At 44.4% G+C, this 19,343-nt stretch overlaps 1 protein-coding gene across 2 annotated transcripts in view; it reads left to right on the top strand.

The window, feature by feature from the left end:
• The window catches only part of NUDT13 (nudix hydrolase 13), a 76,035-nt gene extending 60,293 nt beyond the window's left edge, over positions 1 to 15,742 (top strand). For both annotated transcript variants that reach the window (XM_073596545.1, XM_073596546.1), the window contains 2 exons: positions 6,495 to 6,643; positions 14,223 to 15,742. In XM_073596545.1, the coding sequence (XP_073452646.1) occupies positions 6,495 to 6,643; positions 14,223 to 14,423 (350 nt within the window). In that variant the 3' untranslated portion in view covers positions 14,424 to 15,742. The remainder of the gene's footprint in view (positions 1 to 6,494; positions 6,644 to 14,222) is intronic.
• Positions 15,743 to 19,343: the final 3,601 nt, after the last annotated feature.

Genomic DNA, 19,343 nt, shown 5'->3' with positions numbered 1-19,343 from the left:
GTCTGTGCAATGCGAGTTCAGCCATACAGTTTGTATGGCTGAACTCGCATTGGATTTGCACTAAAAATATGCAGGGACTTTTTTTTTTTTCCTCGCACTAGAATCAGATCACATGGGTGTTCTCACCCATGCAATCTGATTCTTGTCCGAATCCACAGTTCACATTGCGATCTGTGAACTGATCTTGGGGTGTCATTAACATTGTATTTTCACCCGCAGTGGTTCACAGAAGGCAGTGTGAACTGCCTGCGGGAGAGATGTAATGCGGGAACCAGTGCTGGAATCGCGCTGGTTCCCGCATAGCTACAGTGTGAACCCAGGCTAAGGCCGGGTTCACATATGTGTGGCTGCGGTTCACAGCATGGGGTCTGGTGCGTGTCTTTTCACCAGTTCAGGTGCAAATCAGGTTAGAATTTTTGCCTGATTGGACCCAAAGATGCACACAGGACCCTTTTGTAATGCGGACCACGGCCGCCCCGGACCTGTGTGAACTGACTCCATTGCAAGCCGGGCACACTCACGTGTCATGCGAATTGGATGCGAAGGTGTATCCGGATTTTGCAAAAGCATTTGACACAGTTCCCCATAAACGTTTACTGTACAAAATAAGGTCCGTTGGCATGGACCATAGGGTGAGTACATGGATTGAAAACTGGCTACAAGGGCGAGTTCAGAGGGTGGTGATAAATGGGGAGTACTCAGAATGGTCAGGGGTGGGTAGTGGGGTCCCCCAGGGTTCTGTGCTGGGACCAATCCTATTTAATTTGTTCATAAACGACCTGGAGGATGGGATAAACAGTTCAATCTCTGTATTTGCGGACGATACTAAGCTAAGCAGGGCAATAACTTCTCCGCAGGATGTGGAAACCTTGCAAAAAGACCTGAACAAATTAACGGGGTGGGCGACTACATGGCAAATGAGGTTCAATGTAGAAAAATGTAAAATAATGCATTTGGGTGGCAAAAATATGAATGCAATCTATACACTGGGGGGAGAACATCTGGGGGAATCTAGGATGGAAAAGGACCTGGGGGTCCTAGTAGATGGTAGGCTCAGCAATGGCATGCAATGCCAAGCTGCTGCTAAGAAAGCAAACAGAATATTGGCATGCATTAAAAAGGGGATCAACTTCAGAGATAAAACGATAATTCTCCCACTCTACAAGGCTCTGGTCCGGCCGCACCTGGAGTATGCTGTCCAGTTCTGGGCACCAGTCCTCAGGAAGGATGTACTGGAAATGGAGCGAGTACAAAGAAGGGCAACAAAGCTAATAAAGGGTCTGGAGGATATTAGTTATGAGGAAAGGTTGCGAGCACTGAACTTATTCTCTCTGGAGAAGAGACGCTTGAGAGGGGATATGATTTCAATATACAAATACCGTACTGGTGAGCCCACAACAAAAACTTTTTCGCAGAAGAGAGTTTAACAAGACTCGTGGCCACTCATTAAAATTAGAAGAAAAGAGGTTTAACCTTAAACTACATAGAGGGTTCTTTACTGTAAGAGCGGCAAGGATGTGGAATTCCCTTCCACAGGCGGTGGTCTCAGCGGGGGGGCATTGATAGCTTCAAGAAACTATTAGATAAGCACCTGAATGACCGCAATATACAGGGATATATAATGTAATACTGACACATAATCACACACATAGGTTGGACTTTATGGACTTGTGTCTTTTTTCAACCTCACCTACTATGTAACTATGTAAATCCGCATCCAATTCGCACATATGTGAACCCAGCCTCATGTATTATCTGCGTTTAGGGTAAAAAAAACCTTCTGTGTTCAGCCCCCCCCCATACTTACCTGAGCCCCATCTTGATCCAGCAATGTGCTATTAGCAGCATCCCTCTCAGCTCTTTTCTCTGCTCACTGGACATAGAGGCACCAGCAGGAGCTAATGCTGTCAATCACAGCCATGAGGAGAGAGTGAGGGGCGGGGCCGAGTTGCACTCTATGTGTCAATGGACATACAAAGTGTGGCTTGGGAGTGAGCCAGCGCAAGTGCCCCCATAGCAAGTGGCTTGTTATAGGGCACTCAGAAGGGTGGAGGAGCCAGGAGCCCCCGACAGAGTCCCCAGAAGAGGAGGATCAAGGCTGCTCTGTGCAAAACCATTGCACAGAGCAAGTAACTATGACATCTTTGTTATTTTTTTTTAGTTCCCTTATAATCACTTTAAAGTGAAATTATGCTCAGATCCTGCACTAAAGTATAAACATATTCTGAACAAGCAGTACAAAACATTTTAAAACAAGCCCTCATTCATATGCGTATCTGTAAGCATTGTGGATAAATTAATTTTCAATGTTTATAACACAGGCAGCAAACTCAGTTTTGTTCTATGAGAGCAAGTGTTTGAGAATAAATATCTTCACATTAAAAGCAGCTGGAGAGGTGAGTGAGGACTTGTTTTAAAGCTTAAAAAAAAAGGAAGAAAAAGATCAGAATGGAGGTAGCCTGATGTAAACGGACAGCAGAGTATGCTTAGACCCAGCAACCCATAAAGCTGACAGCCCGCCTGTGTCCACTGGGCAGAAACTGAATGGGCCAAATGAGATCTACATTCCATTGGGCTCGGATCAGCAGATCCCCTGCTCACAGTTCCCCTGCTGATTGGAGTGAACACACTTCCTGTCCTAGGGTGACAACGCTGACTCTCCATTCTGTATCTCTGGAGGATCTGCATTGTCCCCCCAGAACAGGAAGAATGCTAGTACTATAGACAGGACAGCTTCCCATACCTCCAGGGGGAGTGTTCTGTATTCCACAGAGAGAACTGGGAATGCTAACTGATAAAAATGCAGTGCAGGCAGACAACACGGGTAGCAATCAGCTCAGCAGATTTCATGGCCGGATCGTCAAGGTTTTTTTTTTTATTGCACATGAATACATAGTTCAAAAAAAATCAATTTAGGTTTAGGCTTTGTTCACACCTGTGTGTTGCCGGAATGCACGCAAAATAGCACATTTTTCCACTTTCCACAAAAACATGCTTTTTTTTTTTTTGCAGCGGTGCCAGTAATTTATTTTGTTTATTTATTTTTTTTTTATTCTTTATTTAACACTTTAGAAACATTACACAAAAGAACACGCTCTGGGAGAGTAGAAAACATCCACGACAAGCCCAGGAGGGCAAGATACAGTATACTGTATAACTTGGTCATGTTGTGGTGTTTAGAATAGTACAGTAGCAAAATTATCTGAAAGGGTAACTCCACTTTCGTATTGGAAAAAAATAGCAAATAAAGAAAAAATAATATAGCGTATACAATTGCGACACAAGTCATATCGTAATAGAATGTTATTAAATAATTACCTTTCCTTTTCAATCTGCAACTGCTGTAATTTTCTGAAAATGCAATGCAATACAATATGGCTACCTGGAGGTGTTCTGTACACAGAATGTGTACAGAACGCCCCCCCAGAAACATAATTTCCTGCTTATGTGATTGGCTCACCAATTTTCCCAGAAGTCTGGACTAAGATACAAGTCAGATTTCAGGCATCCCCTGGAACAAAAATGCCATTTTTGGTGAGATACTCCCAAAAGGAAATCACGGCCTAAAGGGATGCAGACCCTGCAGATTTCCTCATTAGTGCCTAGTAGGTGCACAACTGATTGATAATTACGAAACCACTTCCAGTAGACTCACTTTTCCACATGAGCACAGAGAAACACACAGGGATTTCTTCAGAATAACAAAAGGTAGGAATCTGCAAAAAAGTTTGTTAAAATCCTTGTACTGTACATAGATCACTTGGGGGGGTTAGAAGTGTTGAGGGGGGGGATTAGCGGTGGGCTTGGGCGTGTTCAGATCGAACCCGCCAGGAAGCCAGTGTCTTGCCGAAAAAGTGCCCCCGGCGGATAAGTACCCCCCTGTACTGCGCAGGCGCAGTGCTTGCGCAGTACGGTGTCTTGCCGAAAAAGTTCCCCCGGCGCGCATAATGACCCCCATGTACTGCAGGCGCAGCGCTTGCGCAGTATGAAGCACTACTGAGCCAAAAATAGCCAAACATACACAGCTGAGTGTCAGCTGTACACCACGCCTGCGCACATTTAACACCACATTCTACCACACGCTCCCGATGCTACCAATGCCGCACGCTCCCGATGCTTGTGCTACTCTGCAAGGGGCGGATAATAAACACATTATCACAGTAATACACCCGCCCCTTGCACAATAGCACGAGCATCGGGAGCGTGCGGCAGCGTCGGCCACAATGTCTTGTTCATTTCGCAGGCGCCATGTACAGCTCACTCACAGCTGTTCAGCTTCGGATATTTTTGGTGGCTCCCTTGTTGTTCGTACTGTGCAAGCACTATGCCTGCGCAGTACAGGGGGGTCATTATCCACCGAGGAGAACTTTCTTGGCAGAACACCGGCACTGCACACCTCCAATCATAGGCAGCTGCAGGTCGGGAATGCCTCACTGCCTATGACTGGTGGTGTGCAGTGACGGCTTCCTGGCGGTTTTGATCCGAACAAGCCCATCATTAATGAGGATGTCCAGGAGGAAAGGAGGGGACAGAGACATGACAAGCATCACCCGAGTCAGAGACCACAGCAGGGACTGACGAGCAAGATCAGGCCTGGGAGGCCAGCAATGTATTATACTCAGTAGAGTCCGGTAAAGTCAAATTTTATTAAAGCATTCTTCCGTGTGATTGGCAGAGTCCATAAATTCCTCAGTTTGTCTGATTTCAGTAATCTTGGCAAACCAATGTTTTAGAGTGGGGGCAGACGTTTGTTTCCAATAGGCAGGTATGCATGTCTTTGCAACGTTAAGGAGGTGTAGTAAGAGAGAGCGTTTTAGTGACACGGGTGTCAAGTGTAAGGGAAATGTCGCTGGGTCATTAGGCATCTTAATATCTGTAAATCCAGTGTTTAACTTGAGGTGCCAGTGATTCTTGGTGGCACCCTAACGTGCATGACAAAACGCATGTTATCGTTTTTTTTTATTGGTCAGGCAATTCTTTTGCATGTTATTTGCTCATAGGGCAGCTGATTGAATGTAATGGGCTACCCTAAACGCGATATGCAGAGAAAAAAAAAAAAAAAAAAAGCATGCTTTATTGCACTTGAAAGGTGTAAACGAAGCCTTGCAGAAAAACTTGAACCATTCAAACCAGTCCTCCTAAGGCTCCATGTACACTGGGCTTAAAAAAATATCAGTTCCATTGGCAGAAAAAAAAACAAAAAAAAAAAACGCTCATACAGAGCGTTTTTTGTACAGAGTTAAGACGAGTTTAGGAGAGTTTTGCATTTTTTCTGCCAGAAAGCTCCACTCAAACGCAAACCAGAAGGGTTGTTTTTCCTGCCTCTAAACGTTGAGCTCAAAATATGCCTGTAATCGTCTTGTGCATGGACACGTAGGATAACATTGAGCTGCTTCTACAGGCTAAACTCCTGTAGTAGCAGTGATTTTTAAAGACCGTGAGCCTAAGGGAGTTTACAATCTAATGTTCCTTTCACAATATCACACAGGGCTAGCTGTAGGTGAAAGCCATTTAGCTTCCCAGCATGATCTGTACTATGGGTGAACTCACAGGAAGCGTGGGGAAATCATACAAACTCCATGCAGATAGTGTTTTGGGGCAGAATTGAATCAAGGAATTTAGCACTGCAAGACAAGAAACCTCTAATCCCCTTCCCCTGTGTTATCCTTCTGCATAATTCAGAATAAATATTGCCAGAATGTTACTTTCTTGTACTTATATAGCAATTTATACATTTTATAGAGGCTCTTTTAGGCCTCATTCACACGAGGCGGACTCTGTTTCCACGGAGCCCGCCTCAGTCTGCCGGCTCAGCGGGAGATCCGTCCTGTTGATCTCCGCTGAGCCGGCGGATGACAGGTGCCTCTCTGCTCACTGAGCGGGGAGGGGCTTGTCAGGTGCCGCTGCTGCCTATGGAGGGATCGGATGAAAACGGACAGCTTGTCCATTTTCGTCAGATCTCACCCGATCCAATAGCGACGGATCTGGACGTAGGGCCATCCATCTGCTTTTAGCGGATCGGACGGGGTCGGATGTCAGCGGACATGTCTCCGCTGACATCCGTCGCTCCATAGGCTAACATGGAGCGCCCGTTCAGGTCTGCCGTCAAAACTGACAGGTGGACCTGAACGGTCCGATCATGTGAAAGGGGCCTTAAGGTACAAGTCGGAACTGAAAATTAAACAATGAGCTCCTCTGTAATCTATTTTCATTTATACATAGTTAATATACCAGTCCACATCACTCCCTTTTTTTAGTAATAGTGTGATTTGGGAACCCTTGCTTTGTGCTGGAAGAAGGGCTCTAGACACAGCAGTTCGTTCCTTACTACCACCCACATATAGAAAGCCTAATGTAAAAAGGATTTTCATTACTAAGTTCCTCACAGCCACCTCAGATTTCAACTTGCCTGGAACTTTGAATTTGGAATTGCTCTTTAAAATACATGAAAAGACCACTGATTATATGTATTCTTTTTATTTTTTGCATTGAAGGTGAGACACTGGAAGAGACTATTCAAAGAGAGGTAGCAGAAGAAGTTGGGTTAGAAGTGGACTCTCTTCGATATTCTGGATCTCAGCACTGGCCCTTCCCTAACAGTTCCCTGATGGTAGCATGTCAGGCTACAGTGAAAAATGACAAGGTGAACACCACCATCCTCACATTTCTACCAGTATTAAAAATAAGCACTTTTTTTTGCTGGACTAGTGCAGTTTGAACCATAGGATGATGTGGCATCTGAGCCTGTAGGGTATTCATTAACAGAATTTTCTACTAAAACCAGCCATACATGGATCTAAGTTCGTCCGGTTCAGCAGGGACCAGCTTAATTTTGATGCATGTATGAGCAGGCTTATTGTACCCAAGTTGATCCATTGATCGACTTGGGTATAACCAACCTGTGGGATTTTTTTTTACATGCAATTACTGCCAACTGCTATAGCCGCTAGCAGTAATCATTGCATTCTGCCAGCAGGGCTCCCCGCACCCCCCAGCTGGCAGAATACAATAGCACTGTGGGAGGCATTCTCCCATCAACACCAACATTGGTGGAAGGAAGGAACATAGATTAATCTATGACATGCCTTAGTCACCACTCCCTGTGACTTACTGGGGTTGATTTACTTACTATAGGCAAATAGGCTGTTCACTTTGGCCTGGAATATGTCCCCAGAGATTAGTGAAGGAGGTGAAGTTCTGGTGACTTCCATCTTCAAATCATGTGCAAGCGAAAATGCTGTTTTTTTTCTTGCACATGATTGGCTGTTCTCTGCAATGTGAAATTTCACCACATTCACTAAGCTCTGGGGCAAATTCTTGCAAAGTGCAACACTGTTGCAGTGTAAACAGCGTATTTGCCTTTAGTAAATCAACCTCATTGTCTCATTTGCACCATTTGTGTGATCCCAAATGTTGATTTACTAAAACTGGAGAGTGCAAAATTGGGTGCAGCTCTGCATAGAAACCAATCAGCTTCTAGCTGCAGCTTGTTCAGTTAAGCTTTGACAAAAAACCTGGAAGGTGATTGATTTCTGTTCACAACTGTACCAGATTATGCACTCTACTTTTAGTAAATCAACCCCAGTGTCTGGAGTCAGTTGTATCCGTTTGTGCTAACGCCACTGCCATTGAGCTTTATGAAAGGTAGAACATCCAGACTGGTTCTCATCTTTGGAAAATAGGAGACAGAGAACAGGAAGGGAGATTGCTTGGTCCACCAACAATGGACATCAAACCTCCTCATACTTTTTGTTACTCTCCTGTGTAGCCCTCAATCTTATTAAAAGGATAAGTTCACTTAACAAAAAAAAAAAAAAACATAATTGCATATTTCTTTGCAGGTAGAAAAACGTGCATTTATTTTTTGTTGCCTGTAAAGCATTGCACCAGCAATCAGCATATCGCTGGTGCCATGCAGGTCTCCTGCACACCTGTCAGTGTATCTGTGTGCCCATACATCCCGTACTGGCAAGCAGATACATTGACAGGGAGAATCAATGAACTACCACGGCACTCCACAGCGCTGTGGCAATTTATTGAGACTACAAGCCGACAGCCACAAAGGATGTAGTTCATTCACTTACAGAACTCTGTAAATGAATGACATGCCGATTTCAAAAACTGACAGCTAGTAAGGGGAACTTCTTCTCGTACTGCTGTCGCAGGGAGGGGGATCGGGCAGCAGCTGCAGCATTGGGAATATGTTACATGTTGCACCCTAAAAACAGGTGGAACATGTAACATGTTCCCAAAGGTGAACTTATCCTTTAGGCTTCATGCACGCTGAAGCTCATAAACAGCCATTTTTGGGAGTTTGGGTGTGTTTTGTTTTTAACAGCGCATAAACTCCCCTCTATGTTATCCTATGTGTCCATGCACACATGGTAATTTTTGGATGTTTATCAGCAGAGTTTATGGGCTGTTTTCTGAACGCCATAATATCGTGTTCAGGAGTCGTTTTTCTGACCACAAAAAACACCAAACGCTCAAAAACATGGCTCACCAGCTTTTAACCTTTTTGATCCATTGAAAAATAATTAAAAAAAACAGAGTTAGGTACCTGGTAACTCTTTTTCTAAGAAGTCTTCTAAGGCAGCATCCGAGAGATAGGCTCCTCCTTCCTGCAACAGGAAACACATTAGTCCACCATTATAAATTTGTTAGTCTCACCTGTGTGCCTCAGTAGTATTAAAGCACCAAAGGAACCCTGCAAGCCAATGTGTCCCCACAATACCTGGTATCATCGCTTAGGGTGGGAACTAGTGCTGCCCTGGAAGACTTCTTATGCCGCGTACACACGAGTGGACTTCCGGCATACTTGGTCCAGCCTACAATTCGATCGTGTGTGGGCTCCAGCTGACTTTTTTTTCCTCAAAAGTTTGACGGACTTAGATTTGAAACATGTTTCAAATCTATCCGACGGACTCTAGTCCGGTCGAAAAGTCCGCTCGTCTGTATGCTAGTCCGACGGACAAAAACCGACGCTAGGGCAGCTATTGGCTACTGGCTATGAACTTCCTTGTTTTAGTCCGGTCGTACGTCATCATGTACGAATCCGTCGGACTTTGGTTGATCGTGTGTAGGAAAGTCCATCATTCGGAAAGTCCGTCATAAAGTCCGTCGAAAAGTCCGCAGGGCAAAGTATGCTGTAAAGTCCGGTCGTGTGTACGCGGCATAAGAAAAAGAGTTACCGGGTACCTAACTCTGTTTTCTCCAATCGTCTTCCAGGGCAGCATCCGAGAGGATGTATCAAGCAATACTTACTAGGGTGGGGATAAAGGTCTGGAGCACCTTGCGACCAATGTCTGGTCTTGACAGCTGGTCGCTGTGGTAGTGTCTCACGAAGGTACTGAAGCTTGACCATGTCACTGCCCTTTATCTGAGCACTCCTCCAATGGTTCGAATGGCGGAGAGAGGAATCCTCTGAGCACTGTGGAGAGGTTCCATGCCGGAGTTCTGCCGACTTTAGCAGGTCTGGCTCTATTTAACGAGATCAGGAATCTCTTTATAAATGGGTCCTCTGCTAATCTGGTGTCCAGACAGGGGGAGAGTGCTGCCACTTGTACCTTCAGCGTGCTCTGAGAGAGGTTCAAGTCTCCTCCCACCCGCAGGAAATCCCGAATCGCTAGGATGATTCTCTGTCGGAATCCTGTTTGTTTCCGTACCAGCAGACAAACTTCCTTCTCACTCTTGTTATGGGGTTTTCTGCTGGCTAGAATAGGGTTGATCACTCTGTCTGACAGTTCTTTCTTTTGGAGCCTCACCCTCTCAGTAACTAAGCCGAACGCTTCATGAGTTTGCAATTCGGGTGGTTGACTGGCCCTCGTGATAGGAGGTCCGGTAGGTCTTGCTGTATCTGGTGCGGCTGGAGACAGTTTTTTTGAGTGACTGAACCATGTTCCCTGGGGCCAATGAGGTGCTACGAGTATCACGGTTGCCCTTTCTTCCATGATTTTTTGGCTCACCTTTGGTATTAGGGCGGTCAGAGGGAATGCATAACACGGCTGGTGTGCCCAGCTTTGATTGAACGTGTCCACTCTGATGTTGCCATCTGTGGTATCCAGCGAAAAGAACCTTGTCAGTTTCGCATTTGTACTTGACGCAAACAGATCTACCTGGGGCCCTCTCCGTGATCCACAAGAAGGTTGCTTGGTTTAGAGACCACTCTGTCTGTTTTATGGTCTTTCGACTTAGAAAGTCTGCCAGCGTGTTGTCTGTCCCCTTCAAGTGGATGCCCGAGGTTGATCGGATGTTTGTCTTAGCCCATGACAGAATTGCTTCTGTCAGGCTCAAACGAGGAGATTTTGTCTCTCCTTGCCTGTCCAGGTATGCCACTGTTGTGGCGTTGTCTGACTGAATGCGGACATCTCTCCCCTGGATAGCTGGTTGCAATGCTCTTCGCGCTTTCTCTACAGCTTTTAATTCCGTCATATACTAGGAGGCTCCAGGGATCCTCAAACTACGGCCCTCCAGCTGTTGCAGAACTACACATCCCATGAGGCATTGTAAAACCCTGACATTCACAGACATGACTAAGCATGATGGGAATTGTAGTTCCTGAACACCTGGAGGGCCGCAGTTTGAAGACCCCTACTCAAGACCATCTGGAGTTACATCTTCCCTGTGTACAGAAATCCCCCATGTGCGCCCCCCATACTAGGGTACTGGCGTCTGTGGTAGTCCTCACAGGGTTGGCTTGCGCCCATCTGCGCCCCTCGGTGTAACGGAGCAGATTGAGCCACCACTGAAGAGATTGTTTGACCAACCGAGGGACAGGAATGGACATTTCTAAGGATGATGGATCACTATCCCACTGGGTCAAAATGCGATTCTGTAGAAGCCTCATGTGGAGCTGTGCCCAGGTAATGGCTGGGATCAAGGACATCATCAGTCCTAGCACTTCCTCATTCTTTTCTTCCGTCTGGAGGGTTTCTGGTTACTCTGGCGTCTAGCACATAAGTATACCACCTCTGGCTTGGGGTCCGCTATGATTTTTCTGTATTTACTATCCACCCCAGGTTTTTGTGGATAGGAAATACCCGTGCACAAGTTGTGTTATTTTTTTTTTTTTAGGTTCTTTGCTGTATCTGCAAAGAACAGCAGATTGTCTAGGTATGGTATCACGCCTATGCCTTGCACTCTCAGGCCCTTTAGTGCTTCTGCTATAATCTTTGAGAAGACTCTGGGCACAGAAGAGATGCCGAAAGGCAAAAGATGTGTACTGCAGATGCAGGGTGGCCACCGGCCCCTGGATTGTGAACCTTAGGTATCTTTGATGACTTTTTTTTTATGAGTACATACAAGTATGCGTCTTGCAAGTCTATTGTGGCCATGCATGCCTCCGTTCTTCTGTTGAGCGGCTTAAATCTCCTGGAATGACAAAAGGGCGCCTTCCCCTGCTTGTTTTTTGCTTGGGGGGGAACCCTTTGTTCTTCGCTGCAGTCCTGTCCAGGACCGTTTACAGGTCTGGCCCGAACAGAAAATTTCCTGTGAATGGGATCCCACACAGCCTATTCTTGGAGGCGATGTCCCCTGCTATGACTTTCAGCCACAGGGCTCTCTTCCCTAAGGCCGTGGCCCTAGAAGATATCATACCATTTCAGTCGAGGCATCTGCTAGAAAAGCTGCCACTCTGATTAGTGTGGGACTGGTCCTCACTAATTCTTCCCTTGGCGCATCTCCTAGCAACGCTTGCAGTTGAGACAGCCAGCTAATAGGGTGCGAGCTGTGCAGGTGGAAGCCATTGCCGGATTCAGAATTGCCTCCCCTGCTTCTCATGCTCCGCATCATTAAAACCCAAGTCAGATTTGTTTGCAACTCTCACGAGGGAGGTATCCACTTTGGGACATTTTTTCCCAAGTCTTGGTGTCTTCCTCTGCAAATGGATACCTGCGCTTGACTGCACCTGGTATGAAGAGCTTCTCCTGGGTTTTCTATGAACGATACTCATTGGAAGTCATGGGGTATGACTTGTCATGCGACTCTGCAGTCCCAAGTTGCATGAAAAGTCGCACCAGATGAGACCGAGCCTTGGAAGATTATCTGTGTCTTCTGAGGGAAATGGGGTGCCCTCTGATGCAGAGTCATCCTCCTCGGAATCCCAGCATAAGCCGTCCTCTGAGTTTTGTTCTGAGTTATCCGAATCGACTAGAGATAGGGTACTGGCTTGGCTAGAGCTTGCTGGCACCTCCAGCTTCTCTACTGCTGAGCATTTTGGCCCAATAGTGCTCTTTATTTCCTTTTTGAAGGAGTTAAGCCTGTCCTTAAGGAAGCCTTTTGACTCCTTATGCATTTTTGGCATAGTGGCTTTTTTCACTCAGGGAAAAAACGGTGACCGCAGGAGGCGCATGCCTTGCTCTGGTCTGCGCCCTTTGCCTGCAAGTAAGCACAAAGGGCCTGAGTGAGGTTGGCGGTGTACAATGCAATTGTACGGTTTGTAGGGAGGTAAAGACAGAGGTGACTCCAGGGTGCTCTGGCTTACCTTGGAGCTGTCCTGACATGCAGGATCTGCAGGGCAGGTTGAAGAAGCGTCCAACCTGGCCGGCCACCGGGATCCTCTGTTTAGAGAGCCCTTTCTGCTTCCTGCTCCAGCCCCGCCCCCAGCTGACCCCGTGCGGGTTGGTGGACACACCTGCACCTGCCACGTCCTCTCTGGTGTCCTCCTTCCTGGGTTTCCAATAGGGAGGGGCACATTAAAGGCCTTTTCCCTGGAGGCTCCAGCCTCCACCAAGATGGCCGCCGACCAGACCGCACGATCGGAAATGATGTGTCCCGCCTCTCTTGCCATACCTCCCAGGACCGCAAACGAGGGGATCTTGCAGAGATGCTTGTGGGATCGGAATACGATCGGTGAGCAGGAGGGTTGGCGGCCAGGTCGCCTGCACAGCGAGGGAACCTCTAAAGCACCTGGAGTGCGGGGCTCAGCCGGATGGCCCTCCACCATCAAGGAGCAGTAGCTGTGGGAAAAATGCCGGTGGCATATAGTACAGCTGGGAGGATAGTTGCATACCCCTCTGTAGGGGCGAAACTTCAGGCAGAGCCTTGAGGCTCAAATTGCTGCCCCTGCTCGCCCTCCCAAGGCCTCCTAGGCTGAATGGGATGCTGGTCAGGGAGTCCCCTGCAGAAAGCACAGAGACTGGATAAAATAACAAACGTTTGCAGCTCCTGTGGGTCCGGAGGAAACACAAAACAACTGAGGCACACAGGTGAGACTAACAAATTTATAATGGTGGACTAATGTGTTTCCTGTTGCAGGAAGGAGGAGCCTATCTCTTGGATGCTGCCCTGGAAGACGATTGGAAAAAAATAATTTTAAAAAATTTAAAAACCGCTAACGCGGAAAAAACACTAATAATCGCTATTGCAAAAACATTAAAAAACGTTGAAAGACTCACTGCATAGCTACTGGCGTTTTTATAAGGTTATTTTAACGCCCAGTGTGCATGGAGCCTTAAACAATAGCATTAATGTTTGTGTATTACTGCAATGCAAAGAAAAATGTCAGATTTGGTTAAGGCTCGATTCACAGTTTGCTTTTGAGCATTTCTGCAGAGTGATTTTACAGCAATTTGCGGTACTTATGTTTTTTTGGGAAAATTTGTTGGGTAGATTAAAAACAGCAAAACGCAAATCGTGGCAAAAATCGCACTACATGCTTTTCTGTAGCTTCTCCAATAAAGTCTGTTGAATCAAAAATGCAAAAAAGCACCAGAAAAATTCCCTGACCCTTTCTAAAAACGCAGAAGCCCAAAAATGCATTGATGTGAACATGTTTAATAGGAATCCATGTTAAAAAATAAAAAATGTCCTGCATTGCTACAAAAAGCATGCAAAAAAAAAAAAAACGCACTGGCGTAAATGGAGCCTAAGATGAATTTGTCCATTACTACAGCCACAGCAAATAAAGACAAGTTTACACATGCGGCTGTTGCTCCTATGAAAAGCGATTCATGGCCGGATCTCATTTCAGAGGCGTTTGATGTATAGTGAGGAGGCACTTAATACGATGGGGGATAATTTTTCCTGAAAAATAAAAGTATGACAGTGATTTAAAGTCTTCCTAGCTATAGTTAAAATGATAAAAGAAATTGGGCTGGAATGACTTTACATATACATGAAGAATGCAGAGTGAAAACACTAGACAGATATTATTGTAAAAGTGAATTTGTATGCTTAGGAAGATTTTCTCTGCTGAACTTTGCTTACAAATGTCTTCCGTACAGCTCAATATCAACAAAGCCGAGTTGAAAGACGCCAGGTGGTTCAGCTTGGATGAAGTGATTGAAGCTCTGCAAGTGAAAATGATGCCTCCAAAAATGGCAGATGGCACCATGCCAGTATGGGTACCACCGAGGTTTGCCATTGCTCATCATCTGATCCAGGAGTGGGTACAAGAACAGAAGATGGAATTGGAAATAAAGTAAACCACAGAGGACAATCAGAATTCGGTGCTCCACTTATACTATTAAAAGGGCCAGCTCTGTCAGTGCAATGATGCCAATATCACAAAAATGGTCGAGGAATGACATACAGTACAGATAAATGATAGACTCCATAAGTGCAATTGTATCTCTCCTAGCCTAGTACATATGTGCACGCACATTAATTTGTTATTTTTATAAGTTATTTTATACCGACTGACAACTTTGGGAAATAAACATATTTAAACATTACCCTATATATAAAATTATAGCAATAGCAGCACCTGGTATTCTAATACCAGCCACATCTAATAACCAAAGTTGGTTTATTTCAGACAGAAAGGGTATTTTGTTGGTCTGCCAGTATTAAAACTGTGTTCTGACTTGAGACTATTTCTTTTATAAATTTTTAAACTAATTATAGTAACTTAATTAGATTTTATACTGCATTTGCAGGATGAAACTTGTTTAATTAGTATATAATAACATTTAGATAGTTATCACTCTTCCTTTTTTTTTTTTATTTCACTTTTATAATGAGAATGTTGTCTTCCATCAGTCTCTGCAACAAGGAACTGAAGACAAATGGTTACCTCTGTGCACTTAGCCTACACTTGATTTACACAGAAACAAAAGAAAACCCTCTGTTGGGACTTTAAAGGGCGATGACTCAATGACTTTTAAGGGCAAAAAATGCCTATGCAAAAATATGTATGTAAAATATATACGTTTCATAATACAAGATCTAAAAATATAGACACAGCATTAGTTAGATCAACAGATTACAAAATTAGGTTAAAATTAATGCAGGTATCTTGGTATGTCACATCAAGACTTTCCCCTCCTTTGCCCCCCCCCTTTTGGCAGTCATTTGGGGTGGCCTTGCCCATCTCTATTCTTCTTGAGCGTTGTGGGGCTAGCACAGCCATACCTCCTTGCTTTTAAAAGTCTTGATGTGACATACCAAGATACCTGCTTCTACATGGTCAGTAGACACTGTATTTATTGTATGGATTGCTTGTCTGTATATAAACTTTTGTTTAATTATCTGTATGCATATATTCTTTACTTATTGTTTTTCTTTTTTGCCTTATAAATTGTAGATATCATAGATATTCATACCACTTGCTCCTGATGAAGAGGAATAACGCATGACCTTGAAACGCGTTGAGTATCGTTCTGTGATGTAAATTAGTGGTTTCTGATCTCATTATGAATAATATGTTATATTAATTTTAACCTAATTTTGTAATCTGTTGATATAGCCAATGCTGTGTCTATATTTTTAGATCTTGTATTATTAAACTTTTATATTTTACATACATTTTTGCATACGCATTTTTTGGAGTCATTGCCCTTTAAAGTCCCGCCAGAGGGTTTTCTTTTGTTTCCATGTTCCATATTAGGGATGTGGGCAATTTCTCCTATACCCCACTAGAATTGAACTATTCTATATACACTTGATTTACAGGGGGATGATGATGCATCATTACCATACACAGCGCTCCTCTTCTACAGTTATACTCGGGGTATGTGCAAGTTCAAGGTAGGGACCAGCCAAAGAGGCTGTACTCTTCATCATTCAGGCAGCTATTACTCTAATTAGTTGTGATCATGATCAGTTGATCGTATGTGCTGGATATTACCAGAATAAGGTGGCATTGTGTGCATAAATGCTGTGCTAACCCTGTACAGGCTAGCATAGTATTTAGGACAGTACGGTCATACATGCTTACACCAGTACACACAGAGAATGTATTGGCATGATTATTTCTGTTAAAGAGTAGAATTGCAATTTAGACATGATGTTACATGGGCTGCTTACATGCCTTACATACTGTACTCTTCACCTTTGGCTGTAAGGAATATGATATTCCTAAATGTAAGTGGTAGAACAATAGCTAATCAAAGCTGAACCCCAGGGGCACATATTAAAATTAAATTAACACAGCTATGGATTCAGTAATATTATTTTATTTTAAATAGATGTCATAGATCCCTGAAATGTTCTCTTCATCAGCTTCCTATAAGAAGGCCCCCCGGCATTCATTTAGGCTTTGCTGCAGTGCACAGTGTCATCACTAACACTGGGGGGTTGTTAACATAAGGAGAGAGCAGGGAGAGTACAGAGGTACTCCTCCACTGTCCAATTACCAGGTTGGGGGACTGTTGGTCTAAGTCCAAGCTGTGTTGTTTAACTGCAATGGAAGTCGGGGATCTTGTTATTCTGCCTGGCAGGGGAACATACAGTAGGTCACTACATAAATTACAAATCATTCAGTAGGTAAGTCAATCTACACTTGTGTTTCACCAACGTGCTTGGATGCCTTGAGTTCAGGCTCTTTTTTTTTTTTCAGTAAACTAAATCTGATCAAAAAAAACAAATGTGCCTGAACACAAACCCTATCTTTTGTTTTGCCTGTCGTTTAATGCTTGATGATTGCAAAACTGATACTACCTCAGTAGTTATAAGTTCTGGGAGAATTCTTGGCCTACTGTTCAATTTTCAGGGCAAACTCCAGCATAGGGATCTGAATGTGACTTATTTGCAGTTAAAGGTGGAGTTAAGTGGTCTGACTTGGACTAGCTTATTATATCCATTGAGATCCTGGTGATGAGATCTTCCTAAAATGCTTTCCAGCTTTCTCCTTGCCCATTTTGGCATTTTAGGTGCTCACCTCTACCTTGGATGTTCTCACTTCTTTTTCAGCTCTTTAGTGTAGGAAATGAAAAGTCCAACAAGAAGACTGGGATCCTCCTGTAATGGCTTCTCCAAGTATGCAGATCTGTCCAATCACTGATCTCACCATTGATAGATGTAAGGACCTGTTTGGTGATCTAACTCTACAGCAACTATCAAAAACTGAAATGTCACCTATGAGTGGATTGATCTTATACCATTCTGTTTACAAGTACATTTTGGTGCTCTGGACAAATGAATAGAATTGGTTTTCCTTTTATAGATGTTTCTTCCTGAAGTTTCATGGGACAATGATGTAATAAAGAAACTGGTTATAACATGGACTGAACAAAAATTTTACCAAATTAAAATAAATGCAATATTACTAAAACAATATATGTGTTATTTTATTATATAAAATGATACAAACACACACACATTCTGATGTGGTCACTGTCAAGCCCACTATCTTGTCAGGCTTGCAGTGGCTTTCAGTTAATGAGATGTAATTAGTGACCGCATTGATTCCCCTATCCATGCTAAACAGTGTGGATGGAGGAATCTCCACTGCCAGCTATGATATTAAAGCAGCCATAACACTCACAGCTACCTAAATACCTGAACAGTTATTACATCTAATAGGATGCAGTCACTATTTGGCTGATAATTTTTTTAAATTTAAGTAAATTTTTGTTGAGCAGGGTGGTGCTGGCAGGGCCATCCATGGCTCAAATTTCAGCCAATTGCAATTTAAGCTGCGTATGGGTAGCAAGCTTTGATTAAATCACAGGTACAAATAATGATATGCAAAAGCTTAATTGACTGTAAAGATTATCCCAGAGCCGATCCTAGGGTCACAGGCACCTGGGTGCAGAAATATTTCTGGTGCCCCCACATGGGCGTGGTCATCTTACTAACTCCTCCCCTTTACAAATGTTTCTATGGCAATGGCTCAAACACAGAGATGCTCCCCTAAGGAGTCTTCATTACCCTGGGATCCTCACGCGATCTCTTAACAATAAACAAAATACAGAAGAGAAGCAGAGTACTTTTGGGACCTGGAGGGGGGTCTCTCTGATGGACACAGGGCTTCTGTTAGAAAGAGCCCCAGACATACAGCAGACATGATACAGGAGATGGTCAGAGACTGCAGACATAGTACAAGAGCTGGTCAGAGACTGCAGAAATGATACAAGAGATCAATGCATCAAATGCAGCCTCATCAGTTCCCATCAATTGCAGCCTACCAGTGCCCATCAATTGAGCCTTTTCAGTGCCCACCAAATGCAGTCCACCAATTGCAGCCTTCCTGTGTCCCTGGATCACATAGAGCGGAAACGATCTCTTGCTGTCATGGAGCTTGGATTTGAATCTCCCGGGCGGCCACTGTAACAAAGTCCCGCCTCCTAGACCGGCTTGAGGCTCCTATGATACATGTCAATCAGTGTTCCATCTACTATCACATAAGCCGGTCTAGGGGGGTGGGACCCACACACACACAGACCCAGCTCCGTGACACACAGCTCTCCCTCCTGACTGGGAATAAAAACCAGCCCTGGAAAAAATGTCATACCAGCATAACGGCATTATTTTCTTGTTCATGTAAGGGAAAACCATGCATTTTAAAGCACATTTAAAGAGTGTATTATACATAGAGAAGACAGATATGAAAACACATAGGGCTTTATCATTTATATATAAGCATAAGGGGGGGGGGTTACTGTTATAAGTGGGAAACCTTTATATCAGTGCCGCTTATATTATTGTATTCACACGCACTTACATCAGTGACTCCTCCTTAGACTGGCCTGACGGCGCTGTCACTGACCTCCTCTCAGGTGCACCATGCAGGGCTCAGTCAGTCAGCTCCAGCTTGGTGGCTCTGGTTTTATCCTATAGTCTCCTCTCCATAGTCCACACATGTCTGACTTCTCCCATGACCCCCATCCCGGCGGCACTCCCACTCTTGACTCCTCACCAAACTCCCTCAGAGACTGCAGACATGATACAAAAGAAGAGATGGTCAGAGGTTGCAGACATGGTACAGGAGATGGTTAGAGGCTGCGGACATGATACAGGAGGTGTCAGAGGCTGCGGACATGATACAGGAGGTGTCAGAGGCTGCGGACATGATGCAGGAGATGGTTAGAGACTGCAGACATACTACATGGAGATGGTCAGAGACTGCAGACATAATACAAGAGATCAATGCAGTTTCACCAGTGCCCATCAAATTCAGCCTA

The sequence above is a fragment of the Aquarana catesbeiana genome, linkage group LG08, assembly GCF_042186555.1.
Source record: "Aquarana catesbeiana isolate 2022-GZ linkage group LG08, ASM4218655v1, whole genome shotgun sequence".
Lineage (NCBI taxonomy): Eukaryota > Metazoa > Chordata > Amphibia > Anura > Ranidae > Aquarana > Aquarana catesbeiana.
This window is presented reverse-complemented; position numbering and strand designations above follow the sequence as displayed.